Genomic DNA, 27970 nt, shown 5'->3' on the forward strand with positions numbered 1-27970 from the left:
TAATTCGAAATTCTTTAGTAATACTACTGTTTAGTCCTCTATAGTTTTATGTACTACCTTTTCATCCAATCTATTGAGTGCTAAACTTTGCCTGCAGATTGGAAGGTGGAAAAGGTGCTCTCTGAGTGGAAATCAGGTAACCCGCATTCTCCTCTCAATTACAGACCTGTGGAGGATGATAATTTGGTCACATTGAACTGTTTAACTGTTTGTTATAATAGGTATACATGACTACGTGGCAGTTTCCCCCACGAGCGCGTCTCTTCCCCTCGGAAGCGTCCGGTCTGCTCTCCGCGTCCGCCGTAACATGATCCAATGTTTATTTTACCCGCGCCCTCCGGCGGCATACCGAGGCCACTCATGGTTGCCAGGCGTTGAAGGCGAAACGGAAACTCGCTAAATCGAAACTGTGTGCTCCCACAGAACCATTTCACTTGCCAGCGTGCCATGCAAAATCTTTGCGCACGTCATATTTTCCAATCTCGTCTCATTTGTGGAACCCAACTCGTGGGTAACTTCATTTCAGCATGTGTTTTGGCAAAAACTAATCCTGCGAAACGAAACTAACATCATTTATATATAACATTTCTTCCTGTTTAGAGAAATACCAAGTCATCGACTGCATTTTTCTAGATTTTGCGAAAGCGTTTCAGAAGGTGTCTCATCATTTATTGCTTCCTAAACTTAGTACTTAAACTTAGTACTAAACTTAGGGTGATGAAGTTATGAAATGTGCAGGTGCAAGTTCGAATCAGCTAGCGCAAGACAGGGGTAATTGGAGATCGCAGGGCGAGGCCTTCGTCCTGCAGTGTACATAAATATATGCTGCTGATGATGATGATGAAACTCAGTACTCTAAATATTGACCCTGATATTCTGAAATTGATAGAATGTTTTCTAACCAACCGTACCCAGTTTGTAACAGGTAACTATTCTGCATCCCCGCACTGGGCCGTAAAGCCAGTTGTTTTTCACGGCTCCGTCTTGGACGACTTAACGACTTACCTGCCGTAAGTAATAGTTCTATTAAACTATTTGCCGATGATTGCGTTCTATACTGTGAAATAACTAATAGGTATGATGATTTGATTGTTCAGTCACATCTAGATAACATCTCAAGGTGGTGCTCACAATGGCTAACGTTTTCAAATCCCACTAAATGCAAACTTATCTCTGTCTCGCGTCGCTCAAGCTCACCTACAATTTTCGGCTATATTATCAGTGGAACCAACCGTGAGCACGTCACTTCCTATAAATATCTCAAAATCCACCTAAACAGTAACCTTTCGTGGCATGCGCACATCCAACTCATCACTAACAATGCAGATATCTATTGGTTACATACGCAGAAATTTTTTTAAAGGCCCACCCCATTTGAAGTTACACAAAACACTAATTAGACCCAAACTAGAGTATGCACCATCTGTTTGGAACCCTGGTAAAAAAACATTAGCAGATACCATTGAGTGAGTTCAGAACAGGTCAGCTCGTTTCCTCCTTTCAAATTATTCCCGCTCAGCTACCGTTTCTTAATAAAATCAGGCATTGGCTTTACTAATTTATAGCTTCGAAGAACCAGTGCTTGTCTCTTCCTTTTTTAAAAAAGTCTCAGTTTCACCCGAAAGGCGAAGCATCGATTGCGATAGCAAATTAGCAGAGAGCCATACGAAGTAAGGATAGTACTTTTATAGGCCGTGTCGACTTGTAAACATTCGCTTGCTAGCTAAATTAACAAGCATACTGTCAGAGAGCGCAGCAAATATGAACACATCACACTCGATGACAGGACGGCAAGTTGGGCCAGTTGGTTGGAATTCATCGTAAGGAACCTCGATGGACCGCGGACACCCGCTGTCATAACGCTGGCGTGAGGAAACGCGGCAGCAGCAGCAAGCGAAGTTGCATTCGTGTTGTCTATCGCATCAGCGCAAGCTGAGGGCCAAGAACACGCAGCACGCACAAAGCTACGAGCCGCCGACGCACCTAGACTGTGCCCCTAACGCAGATCGTTCTTGAGATACGGCAGCGCGACCGCGCGCAGCCACCACATACGCAGTTGCAACCAGAGCAGAATGCCGCCCCTACTCATTCCCCTCCCCCCGATGCATCGCAACGTTGGGTGTCTCGCGCACGTAGTAAGTGGTTCGTTGGGAAAGGGAAAAGGTTGGCGCTATCTTCTGCAGCCCTTGAGGGAGCACGGCTCATGCGCCAATCGCGCACGACGGAAGAAGACGGGCCGCTTCCTGCCCGCTTTCCTCCCTTTCGCGGGGGCGAGATTGAGCCGCTCGCCGGCTCCCCTCGCACGCTTTCACTCGCGCATACAGCGTAGGGCGCGCGGCGACGGTGTTATCACCCTTGGACATTATACGGAACCTTACGGCAGACGCTGAAGCGAAAGCTGCTTCAAATAATGCGACTGAAGTACGCATTCCATTCTCACGGACAGACACAAATGCCCTACTTCGTTGCGTAACACGCAATTGTACGTTGCAGCACTGGAACCAACCAGATCATCAACACAAGCGAGTGCATAAATGGGGCCCAGAAATGACATACCGCATTCCTCACAAGCTCAAAAGAAGCCCATCAAGCATCGTGCACCGGATACGCCTTGGTGTCGCATTCACGAATCGTTACAGACATATGATTGGTTGCAGTGGCATTAGCCCCAATTGTGAATACTGCCAGGTACCAGAAACACTTGACCATATATTTTGCGTTTGTCCCGCGTACGCGCAAGAACGACAGAAACTGGTCTCTTCAATTGCAGAAGTACATAAGAGGCCCCTATCAGACGAGTTTCTTTTAGGTCCTTGGCCTAATGCAAACAGCGCAGCCCTGATAACCAGTGCCGCTTTAGTCTTTCTACAAGCCACTGGGCTAGACGCACGGCTTTAGAGATGCCACAACGTTGTAAAATTGTACATACACACCTCCTCCTCTTATCATTATCATCCATCATCCCTTTTCCTCCCCGTCCCTTCTCCCCAGTGTGGAGTAGCAGGCCAGAGGAAGTTACAGCTCAGGCCGACCTCTCTGCCTTTCTGTAAATAAATTTATATATATATCTCTCTCTCTTACGGCGACGGCATAAATGAACCTGAAGTGTTCATATAATTGCTATCGCAATAAAATTCATTAACCAAAATAACTCATCGAGAATTCATTTCAGAACCTTCGTAGATGTCGCGTCTTGATCATCGGTTCAAAGTTTTCATTCCGGTCTGTCGCACATAAGTTTTCTCAGATTCTTTTCTGCCAAAGACCAGTGCCGAGTGGAACCGCTATCCCTCCTCCATCGCCAGCATGGAGGACGGATCATCTTTCAACACTGCAGTAATTGATTAAATTTGAGTTTATCACTTTAAATACTGAAACTAATTGTTTTGAACGTATGTATTTTTTTTCATCGTACCCACCCCCTCTGCAACGCCCTTCTGGGCCCTGCGGGTAAGGTAAATAAATAAACAAAAGTAAAGAAATTTTTTTGCACTGCTGTTAATTGTAAATAATTTAATTGTCCACTATACGTAAGCTTCGCTCCCATATTATCAGGCATGCCTGTTTTTCTTGTTGCGGTACATTGACCTAAACACATAATGTATAGCCCCCTCATTCCTACGACGCATACACCGTATAGATGTATACGGTATATACAATAATGCGCCGACAAACCCCGCGATCAAGGCACTTCAGAATGTTTGCAAGAACTGCAGCGTTTCGAAGCCCCGACCACTCACTTGTGTTGCAGGCCTGTCGCACTGCTGCAAATGGCTGCTTCTGAGGCTGCCGGTGTCGCTGTGCCGGCGAAAGGGCCGCTTTGACTTCTACGCTTTCGGCGTTAAATATGAACCACGGCGCTGCGGCCTGCTGAGCCCGGAGCAGGAGGCTTCCCTGGACGACATCTGCACGCCTCCGAGTTCTGACAAGGTGACGGCCTTATATGGGCGCACACCAACGTCTAAAGCACAAAGCATGGCATTGCATTTTGGACATGATCGATCATCATGTGCATCATGTGCGCATCATCAGATAGATAGATAGATAGATAGATAGATAGATAGATAGATAGATAGATAGATAGATAGATAGATAGATAGATAGATAGATAGATAGATAGATAGATAGATAGATAGATAGATAGATAGATAGCAATTTATTAGGCTGAATTAAATTCTGGGTTTTTACGTGCCAAGCCATTATCTAATTATGAGGCACGTCGTACAAGGAGGGGGAGGGGGGAGGGTCTCAGTAAAAATTTTGACCACCTGCAGCTTTCTTTTTTTTTACCACGCACGTAATGTACGGCTCACGAGCGCCATGGCCGGGATCAGAACCGTGTCCATGAGCTAAGCAGCACAACGCTATTGCTACTAGGCGACCGCGACTGGTATTTATTTATTTATTTATTTATTTATTTATTTATTTATTTATTTATTTATTTGCTTACTTACTTATCGACAGAGCACGAGGCGCCTGATAGACGCCGTTTCACGTCGTTTCACTAAACGTAGACGCCCTGTCGACTTCGCTAATTTAGAACCACTGGAGTATGTTCACTTTTACTCACTACATTTTGTTCTTTCTCATTTCGTCCCTCCCGGAATGCGGTTGCAGCCGCCATCGTCTTTCTCCTTAAGGCATAATTGTTGATCGTCTTGAGAGTCTACCTTCTTCGCTTTTGGACCCAGTCATCATTGCAGTTATGGTCACCATCATCCTGTTATATACATACTGTAGGACGAAGACCATTTGCTGCTATCTCCATTTACCCTTTCTTCGCGCTCGGCTTCAGAAGGCAGCCACAATGACATCTTGCTACCTTCGTCAACAAGGACTTGAAATTTCATGTGGAAAGTGCGCAATGGTGGCATTCACGAGGAAGCCAATGTCTGCTTACGGAATATCAATTAACAGACAACTTATACCATACAGCAGAAGTCACAAGTTCCTGGGAATCGTAATTGACAGAGACCTGTCTTGGACTCCGCACGTGAATTACGTGAAAAAGCGTCTGTCTGCTGTCTGTCACCTGTTCAGGTTCCTTGCAGGAAAAAGTTGGGGAGTATCCATACACGGTATGTTACAGCTGTACATGGTGTTGTTCGTTGGATTCCTGCGGTACAGCCTGCCTGCAATATCCGAACACCTGCAAGACTAACCTCCGTACGATTCAAAGCATTCAAGCTCAAGCCCTTAAGATATGTCTTGGCCTACCACGCAGTGCGTCAACGGCTGAAACCATTGCCATTGCCCAAGATTACCCTAATCACGACGCACATTACCGTCGAGACAATGCGTACGCATCTCAGACACTATGCTAGGACCCCTTCCCACCACCTGGCGAGCCTCACTGCTGAAAGGCCCTGCTCGACATTTAGCGCTACTGTGAGTGCACATCGTGAGTTGTTTACTTCAGGGTATGCACCTGAGGCCAAGCCAGTGCTTCCTCCGTGGTGTTTGAGCCGTCCACAAGTACATATAACGATTCCAGGACTACAGAAGAAATCAGATGTACCGGCCCCTGCTCTAAAACAACTGAGCTGACTCCTCTTGCATGAAAAGTACAGCAACCACGTGCACATCTATACCGATGGATCGACTACGTCGTCCAGTTCTGGTGGTGCGGTGGTTATAACAACGCGAGGAATAACACTGCGGTTCAAGACATCGCATGTCACGACCTCAACGGCGGCAGAACTAACGGCTCTGCGTCGTGCACTAGAATTCATTGATTCTGAAAGACCTACAAAATGGGCTGTGTTTTCAGACTCAAAACCGGCATTACAGTGCATGCTGTCAGTTCTCCGACGCGGCTGTCATGAACAGTTGACATACGAAACCGTGAAACTTCACCATCACGTCCAACAAAAAGGCCACGAGGTTGTATTTCCATGGGTACCTGGTCATTGTGGAATCAGTGGCAATGCTTCCGCATACAACGCTGCTCGCACATCACACCAAGAAGAGCTCAGCGTTCCAATTCCACTTTCGAGGACAGACGCCGCAAGGCAGCTTCGACACCTGGCACGCAGTCTCTCACTGACCGAGTGGAACTCGCCAAACTTACGACTTACACGACTGCATCAATTAAACCCCTCACTGCAACTCCGACCTCCATTCTGACTTCCTCGACGTGAAGCTTCGCTTCTCTGTCGCCTTTGGTTAGGAGTTACCTTCACAAAGGCATACTCTACATTAATTGGAGTGACCGACAGTGCAGCATGCGAGGTCTGCGGCACCAACGAAACTGTTCACCACCTGCTGTGCCACTGTCCACGATATGCCCAAGAAAGACAAGAACTCGCTAACGCGCTAAAAAAACTGGACAATCGGACGCTTTCCGTGCAGGTGCTGCTGGAACACCGCCCCCATCGCTCGTCGGCCCATAAAGCGGTGAAGGCACTTTTGTGCTTCTTGAGGACGACGGGCTTGTGTCAACGTCTGTGACTATTAGTGCACTAACACACGCGTCAGCGAACTAACCGCTCATTTCCCGTCTTTCCTTCCCTCCTATCTCTCCCTGTCATCTTTCTGTTCCCTTTTCCCATTCCCCCGGTGTAGGGTAGCCAACCGGACGTTATCCTGGTTAACCTCCCTGCCTTCTGCTTTTCTCTTGCTTCCTTCCTTCCTACCCTTTCTTTGTTCAGCCGATTCAGTCATATGCCTGCAAAGTTCCTAATCTCCTCACCCGGCGCAGTCTTGTTACCTCTTTCAATGCCTTTCCTGTTTAGAGGGCAGTCTTGACCCCGTAGGACACTGCGACCCATGTGAGTCGTAGGTCATTTCTGCCCTCCACTCAGTTCTCCTTGTAATCCGGCACTTCGTGGTTTGACATACGCCGCATAAATAGAGAGAAGTTGCTCCGCCTTCCAGCACATCTTGAGATGGGGCTAACTTGTGCCTTATCCACCCTCTTAATATTGACTCCTCTTCGTGGCTTATCAGGGAAATGCTAGCGTTTTAAACGTCCTCTTTGAGCCTAGCTTTCCTGATAGTATAAAGTACACCAGCATTTCACGAAGCTGTCTACTTTGGTTTTCTTTCCTGAACACCAGTGTGTCTTCAAACTTGAGTTGTTTCACTGCATATTCAGTGCTCTCGAAAGTATTTATATTAAGTGAGCCTTGCCAGATATGAGGTCTGGAACTGATCTCCTCCCCCACCCCCCAGTTTTTTGTAATCCAGCGCTGATGCCAGGGTTCCGGGATTAATCCTTGATGCCATCGTTGTTTGCAGTCTGCGGACGGCGACGATGGCGCGGAGGGAGGTGGAGACGAGTTGGAGGACGAGCAGCTCGTCTGGGCGAGCACGGAGCGCGGCGAGTGCGTGCTGGCTCGGGTGCGGCGTCACCCGTCCAGGAGGACGGCCGAGGCGTGGCTCTACCTTCGCACCGCCGACGGCCACAGCTACGTGCTGCCAACTGAGCACCAGATCGGCGCCGACTGTTCTCGCAGTGGCGTGTACGCGGCCGCGGGTTTGCGGCTCGAGCAGCTGGTGCCCATGCGCCGCTGGAGGGTAGCCTTCAACGGACTGCTCAGGTATAGGGGCCGATTTTCACCAATTAGGCTATATGCGTCACATTTTATTCCCGCTTTTCGGTTATATAACTGTTCAACTACACAGGGCACCACTCCCGAACAAATCATTATTTATGCGCACTTATTTCATTAACTAGCTAATTATGTTTCAAATCTTCTAATCGCTTGTTTATCAGTAGCTGTTGTAACTACTGTGTTGCATTTTCTAAGTTTATTTTGCATAAGGGTTCTCATCGCTCTCTTTCACTTCGGGACCACCTCCTTTATATATAAATATTCTCCAAAACTATGTTATTGCCGAAGTAAAAACTCATTCTGATTCTGACCGTCGTAACCCACTCTTTTACTAGCCGAACACGTGCTCTCGCTTACTGTGGATATTCACAATGGCAGAGGTGCCTTTATCGATAGCAGGGTCGCCATCTCAGGCACAATGTATAGCCACTGATGTGCAGAGGCAGCGCATTCGTATATGCCGTGGCACGGCAGCTGCTTTCAAGCAATGCAGACACAATTGAAAACGCGGTGGCATTCAGAATTATGTTTCAGGGGCTGTCTACGGGAGTGTGCCGTGATTATGAATGCTCCACCAATGTGTGCTTGCCCGCTAAGCACATTCTATCAGCTGTCGGGCCCGCTCGCGCCATGGACTTTCATTTCATTTATTTACTCTCAGGGCCGTTCGGCGCTACAGAGAGGAGTGGGTATACAAGAATACGAGAATACAAGAATACAACTGAGTATACAAGAATACATTTGTCGTAGGCAGATTAATGAAGATGATCATATACAATAGACTTGAAGTCGTCGGGTACTTCGATGGACACGACGGAGGCAGGAAGGTGGTTCCAGTCCGCACTAGTCTTCGGAACAAACGAATCAAAATAAAGATTAGTCTTGCAGCTTGGCACGCCAACTTTGAACTAGTGGTCCATGCGGGATGAAAAGTAAGTGGGAGTAATAAAAAGTGATTGCTTTAAAGATTCATTGGTGAAATTTATTTTGTGAAAGAGACATAAACGAGAAATACGACGGCGTAAGGAAAGGTCAGGAAGATCTAATGTTTTCTTCATAAGCGTTACACTGGCTGAACGAGAATAATTAGAAAGTATAAAACGAACTGAACGATTTTGGATGGATTCGAGGACTTGTATGAGTGATTTGGTGTGGGGATCCCAAACGGAAGAGGCATACTCTAGTATCGGGCGCACAAGAGTATTATATAGAAGTAGTTTTAGGGACACAGGAGCCATGGAAAAATTACGGCGAAGGAAACCAAGTGCGCGGTTAGCATTATTAGTGATACGTGCAAGATGTGTTATTCATGAAAGGTTGGCAGTAATGTCTACGCCAAGGTACTTATAATCAGAGACTGAAGTTAAAGAAGAGTTATTAAGGAAGTAGGTGCATGAAGACTGGTTAGTCGTCCCCGTTATTCTCGTTGCTTTGCACTTACCAATATTTAGTTTCATAGACCAGGTGTGACACCAAGTGGAGATGTTATCCAGATCATATTGAAAAGCGGCTGCGTTAGAAGGTTTAGATATTTGTCTATATAATACACAGTCATCAGCGTAGAGTCTAATTTGTGAGTCGATGGAATCAGGAAGGTCGTTAATATAAATTAGAAAAAAGCAGAGGTCCTAGAACGGAGCCTTGGGGAACTCCGGATGTTACGGGGCATGCAGGTGAGTCACAGTCATTAATTGAAACGTAATGAGTACGGCTCTGCAAAAAGCACTCATTAGCACCTACTACCACAGCAGTTTTTCTTGAAATCACACGCACATATTACCGTGCGAAACCTAGCAGGTGACAACCATAACGAAAAAAACGCTTTGAAAAAAATTAATGTTCCAATAAATTATGCTTTTTTATTTCACGTACATTTATGCCGTAACAACGTGCTGGTTAGTGTACATAAGGATACAAACGTCGTTGATGAACACGAAAAGCTTAAAAATATTGCAGCTCTCATTTGTGCGCGCGTGCGTGTATGTATGTGTACGGGTTCGTGCGCGCGTTCGCATGCGTCTGTGCGCATGCGTTTGAGTGCGCCTGCGCGCGCGCGCGCTTCTTATTCCCTCACGCAATGTTTTTCAGCCTTCGGTCTATATATTAACTAGACTACTATGTCAATACGTAGTTAAACGGACTTTTCCAGTTCACATTAAACTTTCAATGTACAATATAATGGCTAAGAAAACACAATCAGCAGCTTCTGTATCTCAGGAATAATACATCAAACATCTTAACGTCTTAAAGGAATTACGCTGCGAACGCGTGCACATCAGTCACAGTAATTTGACCGCGTAATTCCCACTGTGCATAGAATATCTTTTGTGAAATTTATTTATAGCACTTGTTTCCCTAAATAAATAAAAGCTTCAAATGCAAAATGACTAATCACTGCTTTTCAGCTCTTGCCATGATCCTTTTTATTTATAGTGGTTCTACTTGTGAGTACTTTAGGTGCAACATAAAGTGTGGCCCTGTAAACGAACACATAATGATGCCGAGTGAACTTAGGCGTTACGAGTTCAATAACTCTTTTTATAGATTTAATAATGAATTCTCTTCTCTTTTGTACAGGTGCACTACGCGTGGAGATGCTGTGGCACACGTTCAACTTGGCCTCGTGTAAGCGTTTTAACTATCATAGCACATCGACGAGAACATGCGACATAGATACAAGTTTGTGTTATAGGACTTATTTGCTGACGTCCTGTTGGTTAAAAGTTATACTATACCAGCTCATTTAAGCAGATGTTACAAGTTCTCGGCTGCATACATCTTCGCGCAGGTGCAAGTCTTCGTCCAACGTTCTCGAACACCGAGCTCATTTCCCAGCGAACTTCGTGGCGCGCCAACTGGCTAGCACGAGCTGGACCAAGCATGGCGTCCCCAACGTGAACAGGTGTGGCATGGCGATGCTTCCTGACATGCTGCTTCAATATTTTTACCATATAGATACATGCTAGAGTTGAAATTACTTGAAATCGAATGAAATCGAAGCTACACAGGACATTCTTTCGCCGTCTTCAGGGGATTTCCTTAGTTTTGGCTGGTGTCTATAGTGCAGCAGTGAATTGAACTTCCAAGCCATTTCGTCATGCGTACATTTATACCGCTTTAGATCACAGGCGAACGCGCAGTGCGTTTCAATGCAAGAACGACACGAGAAGGACCCTACCACCGTGTTTTGCTGAATCGGTTTAAGAAAGCCAGGGAAGCGTTCTGCCTCCAGCTTCCTGCATGAGTGTTGTGCGCACAAACATACAAAAAACGTAAAGGTTCGAGTTACAAAAGCCGACGGCTTTCCTTCGGTCTCATCTCGTACACCATCGAGATGCGGCGCAATGCAACGCCGCTGGTGGCACTACTTATCACGATTGTGTTGTGAGACGCCTGTTAGGGCGCTGTTTCTGCTGCGCCGCAGAAGTTCCTTCTCGTGCAGCATCCAAACAGCAGGTCTCCCCCACACATTCCACTGCGACTTCGTGTATTGTTCGAACATAGTTCGAAGGTACTCAGCTCAATGCAAACTTTGCTGTTACTTTCAATGTGCCTCCATTTCTGCGAAACTGTCCAATTTATTGCGTCCAAAAAACAAGCAACTATCATTTGAATAAAGCTTCCGTTGGGGATAATTGGAACTGACATAACAAGAAAACAGCGCCGCAGAAGTTAAGACACACACACACAAACCGTGAACTAGGAGCACGGACGTCTCTGCTCATGTTCACGGTTTGTGTGTGTGTCTTAATATTTGCGGGGCTGTTTTCTCGTTATATAATTTGAAGCTACGCCTGTGTTCAACAGATATATTCGGTCGTCAACGTCAACTATTTAGTTTATTTCATGTGCATAAATACGAGCAAGTATTCGAATGTTCACATAGGACGTTTCACAACATCTGCTTTGCACAGACGCGCCGGTTGTTGGAAATATACAAACAAAATAAATTATAAAGGTTTACATCTTCCGTCAGTTCAAACCTGCCTTCGGTATTCGCAATGAATAAGCTTCGAGTCTTCCTTTTACATAATCGAAAAATGAACTTGCATCACAATTTGTTTTAAAGCATGCAGGAACGCAAGTTTATTCACCCGTTCCCTTCCAGGCTTCTGGACGAAGTCGACAGCTACGCACAGCTAGTCTTCTGCACGGGCTCCGTCAGCGTGGACAGCGAGTCTCCACGGGAGCTGTTCCTCTGGGGTTTTCGCATCAGAAGCATCGGTAAGGCTCACCTTGTGACCTCTGCGTACGCCACTGCGCAATAAGGGGAAGAACCCGTGAAGACGGAAATACAGGCGTCTTTTGGTATTTGTGTTTCGGTACTATGCAAGGTTTTGCTGTTATTGTTTTCTTTTTCGTTTCTTCACTTGCCCGCTTGTCAACTCCAGCTTTCAATTGAGTAGAATGCTGAATCTTCGCAAGGTTTCACAAGCGAATGGAATGGATATCTCTCTGCGTGTGCGACTCGTCCATAAGGAGGGCTCTTTGTTAACCTTGAACTTAGGTGGGATAATGCTAACACTCTAAAATGCAAACGGTTTGCCCTCAGTCAGTAAAGAACAGTTCTCGCTGAATGAATAAATATAGCTCCTTCTAATTCTCATGTACAAATTTATTCACTGTACGCCATTTATTGCTAACAAAAAACATTTGAAAAGCGTAACGTGGAAGCATCAAACTGTAGCATTTACCATTACCGACAAGAGCCTTTGCGTTCTTGTCTAAACGATTGGTGTTTTCGATAAGAAAGTGGTTTAGGGTACTTTTCTTCCATGTCCATTCGTTGCGTAAATACGACTCATCAGATCAGGTTGTGTTTACAAACAGAGTATAACCTCGCACTTTTGTCATACGTTCCTATATACGCTGCAACTTGCAATAATCGAATTAAAGACGCGTGTGCTGCTTAAAGAGCCGCTCACCAAGTTTGGGCTTTATTTCCGATGCTGGAGTCCGGCCACCGGACCCTGGCCGTACGTTGGTAATAAAGCGTGGTATTTTAACTACGATAGTCTTTCTAGGGCTACCTGAACGCGAAAAACTTTGCCTCTCTGTCTCTCACTCTATTCAACCGCCCGACCAAAACCAAGCATGAGGAGAGGAGGTGCAGAGAGAGAAAGAAAGAAGACAGACAGAGAGCGCGAGTAATAAATGAATGAATAAATAAGTAAAATAAACTTTCTTGGCGAGGCGGGATTCGAGCCGGGTACCTACGGTCCGAAGGCGAGCGTCATACGCCCGCGCTTATATGATTGCGTTGTACCAACGATTGTAACAGAACTTGCTATGGGCGAGAGAAAGAGAAAATGACAGCGAGCGAGAGAGAGAGAGAGAGACATTTGGAGTAAAACCCCTTGATAATTTGAAAGTAGCGACACTCCCCTCCCCGCCGCGCTTTCCTCCTCGATTCTCCTCCCCCGCCGGCTGCGCGCGCTGCGCACGGCACGCTATTGCGCCTGGGCTCCCGCGAACGTGCCGGAGAATTCGATGGAGGCGCATGATTTTGGGCCAGTTGCGCGCCCCAGTGGCGTAGAAAATTTTGAAAAATGGTCATAACAATATGGAGAATGCTGAAGGCAACGTTTATGAGGAGGTTGGTTTCATCCTAAACCCGTATGAATGACACACACTGATGTAAAAGGAGCTTCGAGGCGAGTTCTATACTCCAGTTATTTTTTCTACCTCATGATACGCTGCTTTACTTTGTGCATCTAATCTAGTATTGCTTGTGGCAAATTGCTCTCTGTTTGGCAGTTTTTTCTTGCATGTGCGCGCATGTGCACCGCAGGTATTATATTCAGCGTGCCTTCTTATAATGAATTACTGGCGAGTGCATCGTCCGTCCATGTGCTTGTCTCAATGTCAAAGTAGCTTTTGCGCTGTGCTTTCTGCATTGAATAGGACAGTTGCGCAACTTCAGAGCGATGAAGCGGTGCCGGCAACCACTGATCGCCCGCAATAACAGAAGCCGAGGAAAGGTATTTACAGATTATTCTTTAGGCGTCGGTGTAAATGAAGCTTAAAAATACTTGGTATAACTCTATGGAAGAAGGCATTCTATATTTTTAGGACAAAAGAAACGCCTCTGGATAAGGTATTTTGATAGTTCACACCGACATACCGTTAAATTATGTAGTAGAATAGTTAAAATTGTGATTTTGATTAGCGGGGGGCCCTATTGCCGACACATTGTAGATTGCGGGCAAGCATGCGGTGGCGACAGGCTCTGCATAAAGGATCATAGTGTCGTTGGCTGCGTCCTTAAGCGACCGAGATCATTATTGCTGAAATTATTAGAGGCGGGACAAGGAGCAAGCAGCAGCAATCACTTATCTACTGTCAGTTCGAGGTTCATGCCACTGTCGAGGGGGCTTCCTGTGCTTCGCGACAGGTCGGTGGGAGAAAACTGTTGGAACTGCGTTCGGCTTCAGTTTTTTATTCCAAGTTCTTGTAACATGCGCGGCTCAAATTGGTCTTCAGTGAAATGTAGCTTTAACATTTATTGAAGAGTTAATCACTAAGGCAGGATGAATAAACTGTCCTTTATACAGGTACAAGTGGCTAATACGCTGCAGGGCTAAACAGTTATTGTCTACATATTATTCCCTGCATTGCTACATCATAACCATATTCATTATTTATTGCTCAGCCTTCGTAATCAAAGCGCATTGATACAATGACATCGGCTCGTGTTACATGGATGGAAAAGGTTTACCCTACAGAACAAAACCGAAGAAAGGCGATTATAACGCATTCGCTATTAAAGCGAAGATTCCGCGCCTCCGCCTATAAGTCAACAGCAAGGGTGCGCGATCGCCTCCTGCACATTGCCTGTATCCGTGAGAAAACCAAATAATAATCGTCACCCACTCACGCGTGCATGACAGCCCAGTTCAAAGCAAATTCAAGAACTGAAAAAGATTACCAGGTGTCCTTAGCTATCGATAAGAGACGCGAATGCGAGTCTTGTAAAATCTACTGTAATTCACCTCAATCCACACTAATCCACCTTCACGCACCTTATTCGACCTTAATCCCCTCTAATCATCCTTAATACACATTAATAGACCATAATCCACCTCAATGCGCCCTAATCCTTCTTGATACACCTTAATCGACCATAATCACCCTAATCCTCTTTAATACACGTTAATCGACGTTATTCCACCATAATCCTCCTTCATGCATGTTAATCGACGTTAATCCACCCTAATCCTCCTTATTACATCTTGATCCACCCTGAACCATCCTAATCCAACTTAATCCTCCTTAATCGACCTTAAACCACCTTAATACAATCATTAATCAGTGATGAATTTACTTTGCTAATCATTAATCTATTATACACGGCTGGACATGATTTGGCTCGCTTCTGGCCTTTGATCATTAGGTCACGTTACTTTCTGTACCTCAAACGCTCACCTTGAAACATATCAAACTAATGTTCTCGCCTTAAAGGAACATTGTCAACCTCCACTATGGCGTACCTCATAATCAGAACTGGTTTTAGCACGTAAAACCCCAGAAGGAAGATGGTCTCGCCTTAAAATGTGGACTAGCTGGCGCTCATCACCTGCAATACCACGGGTATACTTCCAACTAATTTTTTCAGGCCCTGCATTCATTGTATTCATTCATTCAGGCCCTGCATTCATTGTCTGACACACACATCGAAGCTGTAAATAGCTCCTCTATAAGCTGCTATTCCGATGTTCAGTAAAACAGGCAACGGATCATAACGATCACGAAAAGTGCAATCGAGAGGCTGTATCTTCGGGTATATTTGTTCAGTGGAAAGCAGAATCTATAACGCTGCATTTCCGATTGAATAACAGTGGACGAAGTGCGAGGTGATGGAGTCCCAGCCGAATATTCAGCATTCTGAGGAGAACCCCACTTTTATGCAACGTACAAATGGCCGCACCGAAAACGCCAATGAGCAGGTCGGAAGAATTGAAAAAAATGCAGCATTAGGGGATGCTTTGATATGAGCAATAAGAAAGGCGCCTTACCTCGCAAACAATACTGTTCCTAGTCGGAACAAAGCTCTTTTGGCCAAAGTTGTGCAGCCACTGCTTCTTGCCCAAGCTATCCCGCTTTCCTTGCGGTATCGTAAAAACTGCATAACCATCATCACGCTTTTTGCTGCAGTTATATGCGCAGCAGCACGGCATAGCGCTAGCAGACAGTGCCCGAAACAGCGTGCAATGTTAGCGTGCGACGTTCCCTATACGCCGAGCCAACCGAGCGAAGGCGCAAAATGGCGCGAACGAAAAAGCAAAACACAAGAAAAACGCAAGCTCCGCTCGTTTCCAAGGGCAACGGCAGGGAGACCAATCATCGTGCACGAAAACGGGCGCAAGACCGTCTGCCGCGGAGGGGACTCGCGAGGGGCCAGGCGGAGGCGAGGAGGTCGCGTGCCGGCGGCAGAGTACAAAGAGTGGCGGTACTTTAGAATTATCAAGGGGCTTAATTGAGAAGAGAGAAAAAGAAACACAGGTAGAGAGAAATAGAGAGACAGAACTAAATGAAAAATGAAACGCTTTAGAAATGGTGTCGAAGAGACGCTGCGCGTTAAAAACAAGCCGACTGAAGCCGCGGCTGTGTAGCCGGCTTTCAGCCAATAGTAATCATCATCATTATCATCACCCAATATTTATGTCCACTGCAGGACGAAGGCCTCTCCCTGCGATCTCCAATTACCCCTGTCTTGCGCTAGTGTATTCAACTTGCGCCTGCAAATTTCCTAACTTCACCATCCCATCTCGTTTTCTGCCGACCTGGACTGCGCTTCCCTTCTCTTGGTGTCCATTCTGTAACCCTAATGGTCCACCGGTTATCCATCCTACGCCAATAGGAATAAAAGGTCCCAAAAGATGGCGCGAGAGCAGGGCGAACGCGGGAAATTTGAATGGAATTCAGCAAAACCTCCATTGCATCCATCATGGCAGGATTTAGAGGGGAGGGGAAGAGCGTGAAGGGTGGGAAGGGGGAGAAGAGAGGGTGTTACTTAACAGGGGTGGCATCTTTCGACGTTATTTGCAGCGAAGCAAGCAGATATGCGGCCAATTTTTTTGTACTTCCGTCCTCCACCTACAGATGCATATATATATATTAAACGTTGACACTGCTAATGCTACGGTAAAACCTTTAAAACAATGTCGTTGGACGTTGCACACAGAAAACTTTATTGATCTGAAAGAAAAGCACGAAGACTTGGCCACAAATGCGTCTTAATTTTACACTTCTTGTTCTTTCACATGTAAAATGAAATGTCCGAGCTAGCATACCCATCACAAGTTTAAATTATAATGCAAAAGTGCTAGAAGTGTTACGGCACACAAATCTGCAAACGCAAAATAACTGCGCGAGGCAAACGAAATGTTATGCAAAACAGTCTCGTGAATATTTTATATCTTAGAGCCTTTTCTTTATTTTAAACATTTTTAAACATTTTTAGACCTAGAAAATGGGCTGTGTTTTCAGACTCAAAACCGGCATTACAGTGCATGCAGTTAGTTCTCCGACGCGGCTGTCATGAACAGTTGACATACGAAACCGTGAAACTTCAACATCACGTCCAACAAAAAGGCCACGAGGTTGTCTTTCAATGGGTACCTGGTCATTGTGGAATCAGTGGCAATGATTCCGCAGATAACGCTGCTCGCACATCACACCAAGAAGATCTCAGCGTTCCAATTCCACTTTCTAGGACAGACGCCGCAAGGCAGCTTCGACACCTGGCACGCAGTCTCTCACTAACCGAGTGGAACTCGCCAAACTTACGACTTACACGACTGCATCAATTAAACCCCTCACTGCAACTCCGACCTCCATTCGGACTTCCTCGACGTGAAGCTTCGCTTCTCTGTCGCCTTTGGTTAGGAGTTGCCTTCACAAAGGCATACTCTACATTAATTGGAGTGGACCGACAGTGCAGCATGCGAGGTCTGCTGGCACCGATGAAACTATCGACCACCTGCTGTGCCACTGTCTACGATATGCCCCAAAAAGACAAGAACTTGCTAACGCGCTAAAAAACTGGACAATCGGACGCTTTCCGTGCAGGTGCTGCTGGAACACCGCCCCCATGGCTCGTCGGCCCATAAAGCGGTGAAGGCGCTTTTGTGCTTCTTGAGGATGACGGGCTTGTGCCAACGTCTGTGACTATTAGTGCAATAACACACGCGTCAGCGAACTAACCACTAATTCCCCTTCTTTCCTTCCCTCCTCTCTCTCTTCCTTTCATCTTTGTGTTCCCCTTTCCCATTCCCTCGGTGTGGGGTAGCCAACCGGACGTTATTCTGGTTGACCTCCCTGCCTTCTGCCTTTCTCTTGCTTCCTTAAACATTTTGTGTGGGTATTGTTTGATGCGAGGGAAAAATTACACGCCGCATAACTGAAGATTTAGGCATGCTCTTGCAATGGCCAAGCATCGTTCATCACTGTGACCACGTTTTGGCACGTATGACATCATACACCCTGTACCACTAAACGCTTTCCTTGTCCATCATCATCATCCGCCTATATTTATGTCCACTGCAGAACGAAGGCATCTCCCTGCGATCTCCAATTACCCCTGTCTTGCGCTAGCTGATTCCAAATTGCGCCTGAAAATTTCCTAACTTCATCACCTCACCTAGTTTTGTGCCGTCTTCGACTGCGCTTCCCTTCTCTTGGTATTCATTCTGTAACCCTAATGGTCCACCGGTTATCCATCCTACGTGGCCTGCCCAGCTCCATTTCTTCCGCCTAATGTCAACTAGAATATCGGCTATTCCCGTTTGTTCTCTGATCCACACCGCTCTCTTCCTGTCTCATAACGTTGGGCCTAACATTTTTCGTTCCATCACTCTTTGTGCGGTCCTTAACTTGTTCTCGAGCTTCTTTGGTAACCTCCAAGTTTCTGCCGCATATGTTAGCACGTATGGGGTAGAAACTTGGAGGTTAACAAAGAGGCTCCATGCATACACCATGTTTTATATCTTGTTCTTACGACGTATTTCTTTTCTCTGCCATGGCAACTAAATAAATCAGATCTCTGTTACTGCAGCAAAGTTGTAATCAAACATCGCGCAACATTCTGATGTGCGCCGAGGGAAACGAAGGTAGCACGACATTCAACGGAGTATGAAGTGTTTGTAGTTCTTAGACATCAAAATACCTGTTGGTATTTACTGAAAGTGAAAAACCATGAATATTTCATTTACATTCAACTGCTCTGTAATCTAAGCCTTGTTCAATATTACTAAATTTGTACACTAATCCTGCATTTCTTCTAATGTCATGGAAGAGTTACATTGCCGTCGTGGCTTTCTGTTTACGAGTCGGCAATTCAGTTTCCCAGATATGATGCTTGGTCATTTTTTTTCAGAAAATGGCCGCTACCCTCTTCGCTCTTTCGGCCACATCATGGGCAGGACGAACGTGAGTGCACCAATGTTTTGCTTAGCAACTCGCACAGGCTCACATTGTTTGAACGCAACTAGCTAGCATCGGTTACGCTGCATTATAGTAGATGGTCGCCGTAGCCTGGTGGGGAGTTACATTACTAATAAAATACCGGCACATGCTGTGCATCTAACTAAAATATAGTACAGCATAATTTTTTTTTGCACTGAACCTCAGTCACTAGTTTTAAAGGACAAGAAAAGGCTGCTACCATAATTCACCGTTTGAAGACCATACGATATACCTCACGGGGGCGTTGCCAGTCGAACGGATTTGCTTACCTTGTATACGGACTTCATGATTTAGGTTATTATTGTAAAGTTAATAAATGTATTGTTACGCTAAAGCTACGGAAAGGACGGAAGAAGAGGAGAACGAAAGTGCACTTGTCTTGGTAGCGGCTCGGTGTCGGCGCGGCCCCTTTTCATCAATTCATCTGTTAAATAAACGTACCCCATCGTAACAGTTTTGGTGGACGGTGCGGGGTAAAACAACGGCGTCCCCGAGCAACGACGACGAACCGCCCGCAGGAGCGCAATCCGTGGAGCTTCGCCGAAGTCGCCGAATTTCCGGTCTGCCACCAGAGATGGCTTCCGACGGCGACAACCCGCCACCTTCTTCCAGCTCATAATGGCAGCCCTACATCGAACCACGAACCTTCGCCGGAAAAGCCGGGGAAGACGTGGACGGATGGCTCAGCTTTTACCAACGCGCAAGTAGGTTCAATGGCTGGAATGCCACCGCCCAGCTTAACAACGTTGCCTTCTTCCTCGAGGGAACCGCGTCAGTGTGGTTTGAAAACCACGAAGAAAGCATGACGACGTGGGAACGTAATCAAGAAGTGCTTCGGAGATCCGGCAGCTAAAAAGAAGCGTGCAGAACAAACCCTAATGCAGCGAGCCCAAGTTCCCGGCGAAACATGCACGACGTACATCGAGGAAGTGCTGAAATTGTGCAAGGCCCTGGACCCTCAGATGACGTCATTCGGCACTGCCGCACGTTTGAAGTCTTGAGAGCTCGGCGTATCACACCGAAGTTCGGCCGCCTGGCGAACGTAATTAACGTCGCCAGTGTTGACGTGGTCCCAGCTTCATCCGACCTTGCGTCAGTTATTCGGCAAGTGGTGCGCGAGGAGCTTGACCGACGTGAGGCGGCTTCCCTCTCGACTCCGAGGGTTCGAGAGCCCTTTGCTCACTGCGACTTCGGTGAGACGTCCATCACCGCCGTCTACACAGATGCCTACAACTTCGCTCCTCGTTCAAGAGCGTCAAATCCTACGCGCATCCCAGTTATCAGTTCCACGGCGGTTACTCACCCAGAGCACCTGCAGTTTCTCAAGAGTGGGATGGCCGTGCCAGTTATCCAGCGAATGACAATTTCAGTGCGTCCAGTGAGCGTCCCATCTGCTTCCAATGCGGTATTCGCGGACATGTCGCCAGATTTTGTCCACATCGCCGTCGCACGTCACCACCATCGTATGAGCGACCGCGCACTTTTTATCGGCGCAGCAATCGCCACGGTGACGGGACACGCTGGCCTTCTGACTCCGATGGCAGGACAAACAACCAGGCGAATTACCGTAGCGACTCACCAGCTTCTGTGCGGAGCTTGACGCCATCCGCCTTCACGCCAGCGCAGGTCTCCATCTCCGCGACGACGTCTGACGTCACCGCCGCCGAGAAACTAGGCGGCGCGACCAATGGAGGTGAGGTCGCCAGTCATCATCAGCTACACGCCCCTATGCCTCCCCCGTCACCATGTGTCATAACAAGATTCGTGTTTTAGTGGACAATGTTGCTACGTTGGCCTTAGTGGACACAGGAGCGAGTGTCTCCTTTATCAGCCTGGATTTTAAAACCCAACTAGGCCGTAAAGTGATGTTTCTCTGGGACAACGCTCATGCATTTCGTGCTGTGAGTGGAGAGTTGCTCCGACCTATTGGAGTGTGCACCGCGAATGTTTATTTCTCTGATAACGTGTATCAAGCCGAATTTGCAGTGCTTGCTCAATCCACTCCCAACGTAATTCTTGGCCTCGATTTCCTACGACAGTGCGGTGCCACTGCTGACTGCGGTACTGGCGAGCTTTTCCTCTCTCCCCTTGCCGACCAACCTGCTCCCTGTTCATGAACTCTCGCCGTCATTGAAGATGCTGTCTTACCGGCACGTTCCTTATCCAGAGTTCGAGTTGCTGCTTGCGGTGTCGACGCCGATACATTTGATGCAATTGTTGAGCCTGTGCCTTCGATGGTTGTGAAGAAAAGTGTGCTCGGACCTCGATGCGTCCTCTCTGTGGCCTGCGGAACAACTACATTGTGGGTGTCAAATTTAGCCTCATAGTTGTGCTACCCAAGGGTATGCGACTTGCCTCTTTTGAAGTGGATACCAGCCTCCACATAGGCGCTTTAACTGATGACACGTCACACGAATCCCGAGAGCACGGGGCTGGCCCCGTTGTCCCTGAAGACTCGTTGCCTTTTCTAAAGATGATAAACAAGTCACTGTCTTAAGAGAAGCATCAAGCCCTGGTCAGCGCCCTTAGCAAGCATGCGTCATTATTTGATTTCGAGCAGAACGCTAGCAAAGTACGAGTTCCAGCTACGCGGGCTCGCCACAGGATCGACACGGGTTCCGCGCATCCCATAAGGCAGAAACGTTACCGCGTGTCCGCGTCAGAGCGCAAGATCATCGCTGAACAGGTTGACGACATGCTAGCCAAGGGCATCATCCAAGAATCCTCTAGCCCATGGGCTGCGCCGGTCATCCTCGTGAAAAAGAAAGATGGGTCCTGGAGGTTTTGTGTCGACTACCGGCGTCTCAATTCTGTGACGAAAAAGGATGTGTGTCCGCTTCCCCGCATCGATGACGTTGTCGATTGACTTCATTCCGCGTCCTACTTTTCATCTGTGGACCTCCGATCAGACTACTAGCAGATACCCATGCATTCCGCTGACAGAGAGAAAACCGCTTTTGTGACCCCAGACGGCTTGTTCGAATTCAACGTTATGCCGTTTGGTTTGTGCAACGCACCTGCAACATTTGAAACATTTATGGACACGGTACTGCGCGGCCTGAAATGGGAGATTTGTTTGTGTTATCTTGATGACGTCGTCATTTTTGGCCGCACTTTTGCAGAGCACAACGATCGACTGGACATTGTTTTGACGTGCCTTGAGCAAGCTGCCCTTACACTCAATTCAAAGAAATGTCACTTTGGCCAACGAGAGGCGCTAGTACTTGGACATCTATAGTGGACAAGCACGGGGTGCGACCAGACCCACAGAAGGTCGCTGCAGTTAGCGGCTTTAAACAACCGCAGTCACAGCGCGAGCTGAGGAGCTTCTTGGGTCTTTGCTCGTACTTTCGACGTTTTGTGCCCAACTTTGCTGATACTGCCTACCCTCTGATTTTATTGCTGCGCAAGGATAACCCTTTCATCGGGACAGCAGATTGCGATTCCTAGTTTCGTCAACTGAAGTTCCTGCTCTCTTCCGGACCCATACTTTGTCATTTTGACCCCCCTGCCACAACATAATTGCACACCGACACGAGTGGAATCGGCCTCGGCGCCGTCCTCGTGCAGCGCTTTGGTGACGCCGAGCATGCCATTGCATACTCCAGCCGTTCGTTGAGCAAGGCCGAGCAAAATTACACCGTCACTGAGCAAGAGTGTCTCGCCGTCGCCTTTGCAGTCCAGAAGTTAAGGCCATATCTCTACGGGCGCCGCTTCACGATCGTTACTGACCACCATTCACTATGTTGGTTAGTTGGTCTCCGCGACCCGTCTGGCCGCCTTGCTCGATGGGCGCTACGTTTACAGGAATTTGACTTTGCAGTCCGTTATAAGAGTGGCCGACATCATGCGGACGCCGATTGTCTTTCGAGGCTCCCTCTACAAACAAGTGAATGTGACGCCGACAATTTCGATGAGTTTCTGGCCGCCATAGACGACATTCTTTTCCCCGACCTGGCAACCTTCCGGCAAGAGCAGCGTGACGACCTCAGCCTGGATGCCCTCTTGTCTCAGCTGCTCAGCCAACGGGTAACAATGGCTTTGTCATCCAAGATGGCCTGCTCTACAAGAATTATGCGGCTGATGGTGCCCCCCTCCTCTTAGTGGTCCCTAAAAAATTGAGAACCCACGTGCTCCGTGCTAAGCACGACGACTCGACCGCAGGGCACCTGGGTTTCACCAGAGCATGCCACCGCATTCAGGGCCGATTCTACTGGACCAGTATGTGACGGGATATAGAAAAGTATGTGGCCAGCTGTAAGAAGTGCCAGCAATTCAAGCGCCCTAATACTGCGCCGGTCGGACTCCTTCACCCTGTAGCGCCACCATCATCTCCTTTCGAAATGGTTGGAGTGGATCTTACTCGGCCCATTCCCGCGCTCAACAAACGACAACCGTTGGATTATAGTCTGCGTCGACCATCTGACGCGTTATGCTGAAACCGCAGCGATGCCAACGGCCACGGCTCTTGATGTTTCGAGCTTCCTCCTGTCCTCTGTTATACTCCGTCATGGACCACCTCGTGTTATTGTGAGCGATCGCGGTCGTCAGTTCGTGGCCGACGTAGTCGAAGAGCTGTTGCGTCTCTGTGCTTGCCAGTTTCGCCACTGCGACCCCGTATCACCCACAGACAAACGGTCTCATCGAGCGCACTAACAGAACTTTGACCAACATGCTTTCGATGTACGTGGATTCCAGGCACAAAAAATTGGATGACATCTTGCCTTTTATGACATACGCCTGCAACACCGCAAAGCATGAAACTACAGGCTACAGCCCTTTCTGTCTTCTTTATGTTCGATTTCCCCGCAGTTTCCTTGACACCATTCTACCTTTTACTCCTCATACGGACCCTTCTATTGCCCAGACTCTCTGCCGCGCTGAGGAAGCACGCCGCATAGCTCAGCTCCGTACATTGGCGTCCCAAGACCACTCCAAGATCCGCTACGATTCAGGACGTAAGAATGTGTCATACGACAAAGGGGACATTGTATGGCTTTGGACACCACTTCGCAAGCGCGGCCTGTGCCAGAAGTTTCTGGCCCGTTACACCGGGCCTTTCGTCATCACCGATCGCCTAAGTGATGTAACCTACTCGATTGCTCGTCTCGTGTCCAATGGCTACCGGTCTAAGAAGACGCAGCTTGTTCACGTCGCTCGCCTGAAACGCAGTCATTCACGTGACTCCGAGTGGACGTAACAGTTACTCGCCCAGCGGGCTTCGTCTGAGAAGGGAGGAGTGTTACGCTAAAGCTACGGAAAGGACGGAAAAAGAGGAGAACGAAGTGCACTTGTCTTGGTAGCGGCTCAGTGTCGGCGCGGCCCCTTTTCATCAATTCATCTGTTAAATAAACGCACCCCATCGTAACAGTATCAAACGCCCCCACTGTACTAAAAAGATCCTAGGTGCGTAAGCAAGGACCTACGAGAAAGAATAGCCCGTACGGGGCATTGCCTTTGAGCACACGTCATTAAAATATAATGTCCAACTCTCTTCAAAAAGGAATAAATTTGTGGCAGACTTTTCTCTCATTCGTGGGACCTTAACCACCATAGAAATCGCTTCTGGTTTTAATGTGTAAGCCAGATGAGCTCATAAACTAACCTCAAATTTCTACAGCGTGTTCTCAATTACATTACCCACACATATCACTCAGAAGAGGTTTCCAGGTGGAGGATGTCACCGGTTATTGCTCTTACTGTTTGCGTCAGTTGTAATTGAGATCTATTTACGCAAACAAGCAGGTATAAAGCGCGGATAATATGATTTCCATATTCAGTGACCCAGTAAGCCGTTTCTTGGAGCAGTTCTGCAGAGCGGCATTTATATTTTCGACAATTACTATTCAACGGAATGTATGCTTGCTCAATCCTACACTGCGTTTATTGGTCCCCCAAGAACATCCCAAATTCAATTTCGCTTTTCTGTCGTTGAACACCTTACTGGGTAATGAACCGTGTTTTCACGGCCAAAAACAGACGTCATTGGGGCAGAACACAGCACCTGCAGAAACCGCTATTTTTCAACGTGCTTCTTTTCAATTGAGCGGTAAAAATTTAATAGTTCATGTTCGTCATTGTCACTGGTAATAACCTTACCACTAACACGTCCCAGAAGTCTCCAAAATGACTGCCGTTCTTCATCGTATTTGATGCTTCCTTGAAAAATAAGGTTTCTGTCAACAAGACAAAGAACCATGTTGGTACACAAGCCATTTGTCAGACGCAATGCTACCACGGAAACAAGCGAAACGAAATTTGCAAGATCTATCTCGCGTCTTGGGACGGAAAGAAAGGACACGAAGTTGTGCTATTTGGTCGTGGTCTTTAGCGACGGGTAATATCAGCACATATTTGGGTGGCCACAAATGCGCACAGTAGCACACATTCGCCTGTATAGTGTAACGGTGTTATTCCAAAGGAATCACTACATTATACTGGCCCTTATCAAAGTGAACCTTTCTTTGGCTCCTTCCCGGTATTGGACGTTTGTCGTCATTTCCTCGCCGAATATACGGGATGATTATTTTTAAGCTTTCCGGAATTTCCAAAAATCGCCTATGTCAAATAGCATCAGTCTTGTCTTTGAACTGGATTATTCGAAGAGGCGGACACTACTAGCGCGAGTAATCGAAACACATATTCAACTAATTAAGAACGTTCATTAGTTACCTTCCTAAATAATTACTTTAGGGGTAAATATTGCAATTTACGGGTTGTAGCCGCGGAGTTTACACGACATATCCCCTTGAAATAAATGCCAAGGATGACCCCAATTTCGAGATATTATTTCACAAAGTGTGAGATGAAATACACGGATGTTCTTGTTACTTTTGCGCTTCAATGCAAAAAAGAACGTTTTGTTGAAAAAGTAAGTGGGACAACAATGCATTTTTACGATGAGTTTCATGGCGCATATCTCCAAACTGGTGTGTTTCTGTAAATTCATTTTAACTGAATACGCCTTGCTAACTCATCTGCAACAATTTGTAAATTGCCACATATGCCGTAAAGCAATTAACAAAGAAGTTAATCAATGCAAGGTTGTCAGGTATTTGAATATGTGTTTTGATTTGTCATGCAAGTGACGTACGCCTCCGTATAATCTAGCTCAAAACTGGAACTGTTATCTGCAACAGCCATATTTTTTCCGCAAAACATAAAAATGATCTCCGCGTAATTATAGATATGTATACGAAGAAAATATCTACTCCGAATACAACTACCAACAAACACACGTATAGTATGAACTCTCTGTGCCGACCACCACTGTGGAGTGAGCAAGCGTACCTCTGTTCTGCACCATCAAATAATAATAATAATTAAGAATTCCTGCATGAAACATGAACACGTGATGTCGGCTTATAGGCATCTCTAAAGCGCACCGATCTCTTCATAGAATAACGCATTAATTTCAGCCGAATATTTGATTGACTTGACCTTCTATTACTAAACAATTCGGTATGTGCAACTGTGCCGCAAGGAGTATACAGGGTGTCTCAGCGAACACTTTCAAAATTCTAGTTCGTGAGCTGGTCTACTCGAAGAGGCGGACATTACTTGTGCAAGAAATTGAAATGCATAATCGAATAACTAACAAAAATGCAGTAATTAAGGTTTTTACCTAATTACCTGGTGGCCCATATTGCAATTTACAAACTGTAGCCGTGGAGTTCGCAAGGCGGGTTCACTTGGAACGAATTCTCGGGATGATACCAGTTTCGAGATATGAATTCGCTAACTTTGCGGAGAAATGCATTGGCGTTCCAGTTGGTTTCTTAACAAAACGTCGCTTTATGCATTGAAGCATAAAATTAACTGGAACGCCAATGCATTTCTGCGTCAGGATCTGGTGAGGTCGAGCAATGTGCCGCGGATATATGAACGCTGTGGCTCATACGCTAGTCTATGACGATGGGGCGGACTTCGCGCAGCAAATGCACTACTTGCCCATTGCGCGGGGCGAAAACAAGACACCGGTGTCCTTGCTCTTTGACGAACATGCCAAAGACGCTCAATATAGTCAACAATGAGAATATATAAATTCACTATAGCAATATTCACTATAGCAGACCCACCATATTCCCAGCTTCGCTGGCTTGCATCTGCACAGTAGTGCAAGGGCTGTGATTTTTTTTTCGTTGACATCACTTAGCAAGCCGGCAAGTGTGTGGTATTAGTTAAATCAGTTAAAAGATCGGATGAGCATTAACTGGACCTTAATATAGATTGTTTGGCAATTGTTCTACGCCATGTTCTCTAGTTCGTCATTACACGCTCTATTCATTTTTTTTGGTTGAATTTGTTCACTATGAGTTATCGAGTCTTTAAAGGAGTGATTTTTTTTCCTTCGAGATATTTTGACTTCGTAACGAGCGTGTTGTGAGCCATGGCACATACCTGAAAGCTGTAAAACAGTATAGCAACCATGCCGAAATAAAAATAGTTTTGTTTATGACGCCACGCTACCTCTTGAGATCGTCATGTGTTTAGTGGGAGACTACGGGACCCTATGAAGTCGGAGCGATTAGGAAGCTCTTTATTATTGCAGCAGAACTTTGGCTTGGGCGAGTTGGTTCCTGGTCAAATAGTTGGGAAAGCTACCATCAACCGTACATTTATATGAGCCACAATAGCCGAACTACAATTTCACCATCTGCTTTGACATGGTTGGTTCAGACAACTCATGATAAAACCATTCTTATCAGAATGAAACGATTGTTTTGAGAAATACTTAGCAGAATTTTTTTATCATATGTTGTCTAAGCTGTCCGTGTCAAAGCAGATCGCGAAATCGTAGCTCGGCAATTGTGGCTCATATAAATGCACGGGTGATGGCAGTAAAGACTAGTTTAAGTTGGCGTCCGTCATGTCCCCGTGTTTTTTGGCTGCTGCTTCCCCACCATTCAGTGTTGTCCGTCTCATGTTTTACGGGTAGTGTTGAGACA

General features: G+C 46.6%; 1 protein-coding gene across 3 annotated transcripts in view; it reads left to right on the forward strand.

The window, feature by feature from the left end:
* LOC119445284 (putative phosphoenolpyruvate synthase) overlaps positions 1 to 27970 on the forward strand; it is a 155887-nt gene that overhangs the window by 30936 nt on the left and 96981 nt on the right. For 2 of the 3 annotated variants that reach the window (XM_037709597.2, XM_037709598.2), the window contains exons 2-7: positions 3752 to 3930; positions 7240 to 7541; positions 10134 to 10181; positions 10345 to 10458; positions 11665 to 11780; positions 18934 to 18986. In XM_037709597.2, the coding sequence (XP_037565525.1) occupies positions 3752 to 3930; positions 7240 to 7541; positions 10134 to 10181; positions 10345 to 10458; positions 11665 to 11780; positions 18934 to 18986 (812 nt within the window). The remainder of the gene's footprint in view (positions 1 to 3751; positions 3931 to 7239; positions 7542 to 10133; positions 10182 to 10344; positions 10459 to 11664; positions 11781 to 18933; positions 18987 to 27970) is intronic. The other variant, XM_049663190.1, reaches the window with a different exon arrangement.

The sequence above is a fragment of the Dermacentor silvarum genome, chromosome 3 (assembly GCF_013339745.2).
Source record: "Dermacentor silvarum isolate Dsil-2018 chromosome 3, BIME_Dsil_1.4, whole genome shotgun sequence".
Taxonomy (NCBI): domain Eukaryota; kingdom Metazoa; phylum Arthropoda; class Arachnida; order Ixodida; family Ixodidae; genus Dermacentor; species Dermacentor silvarum.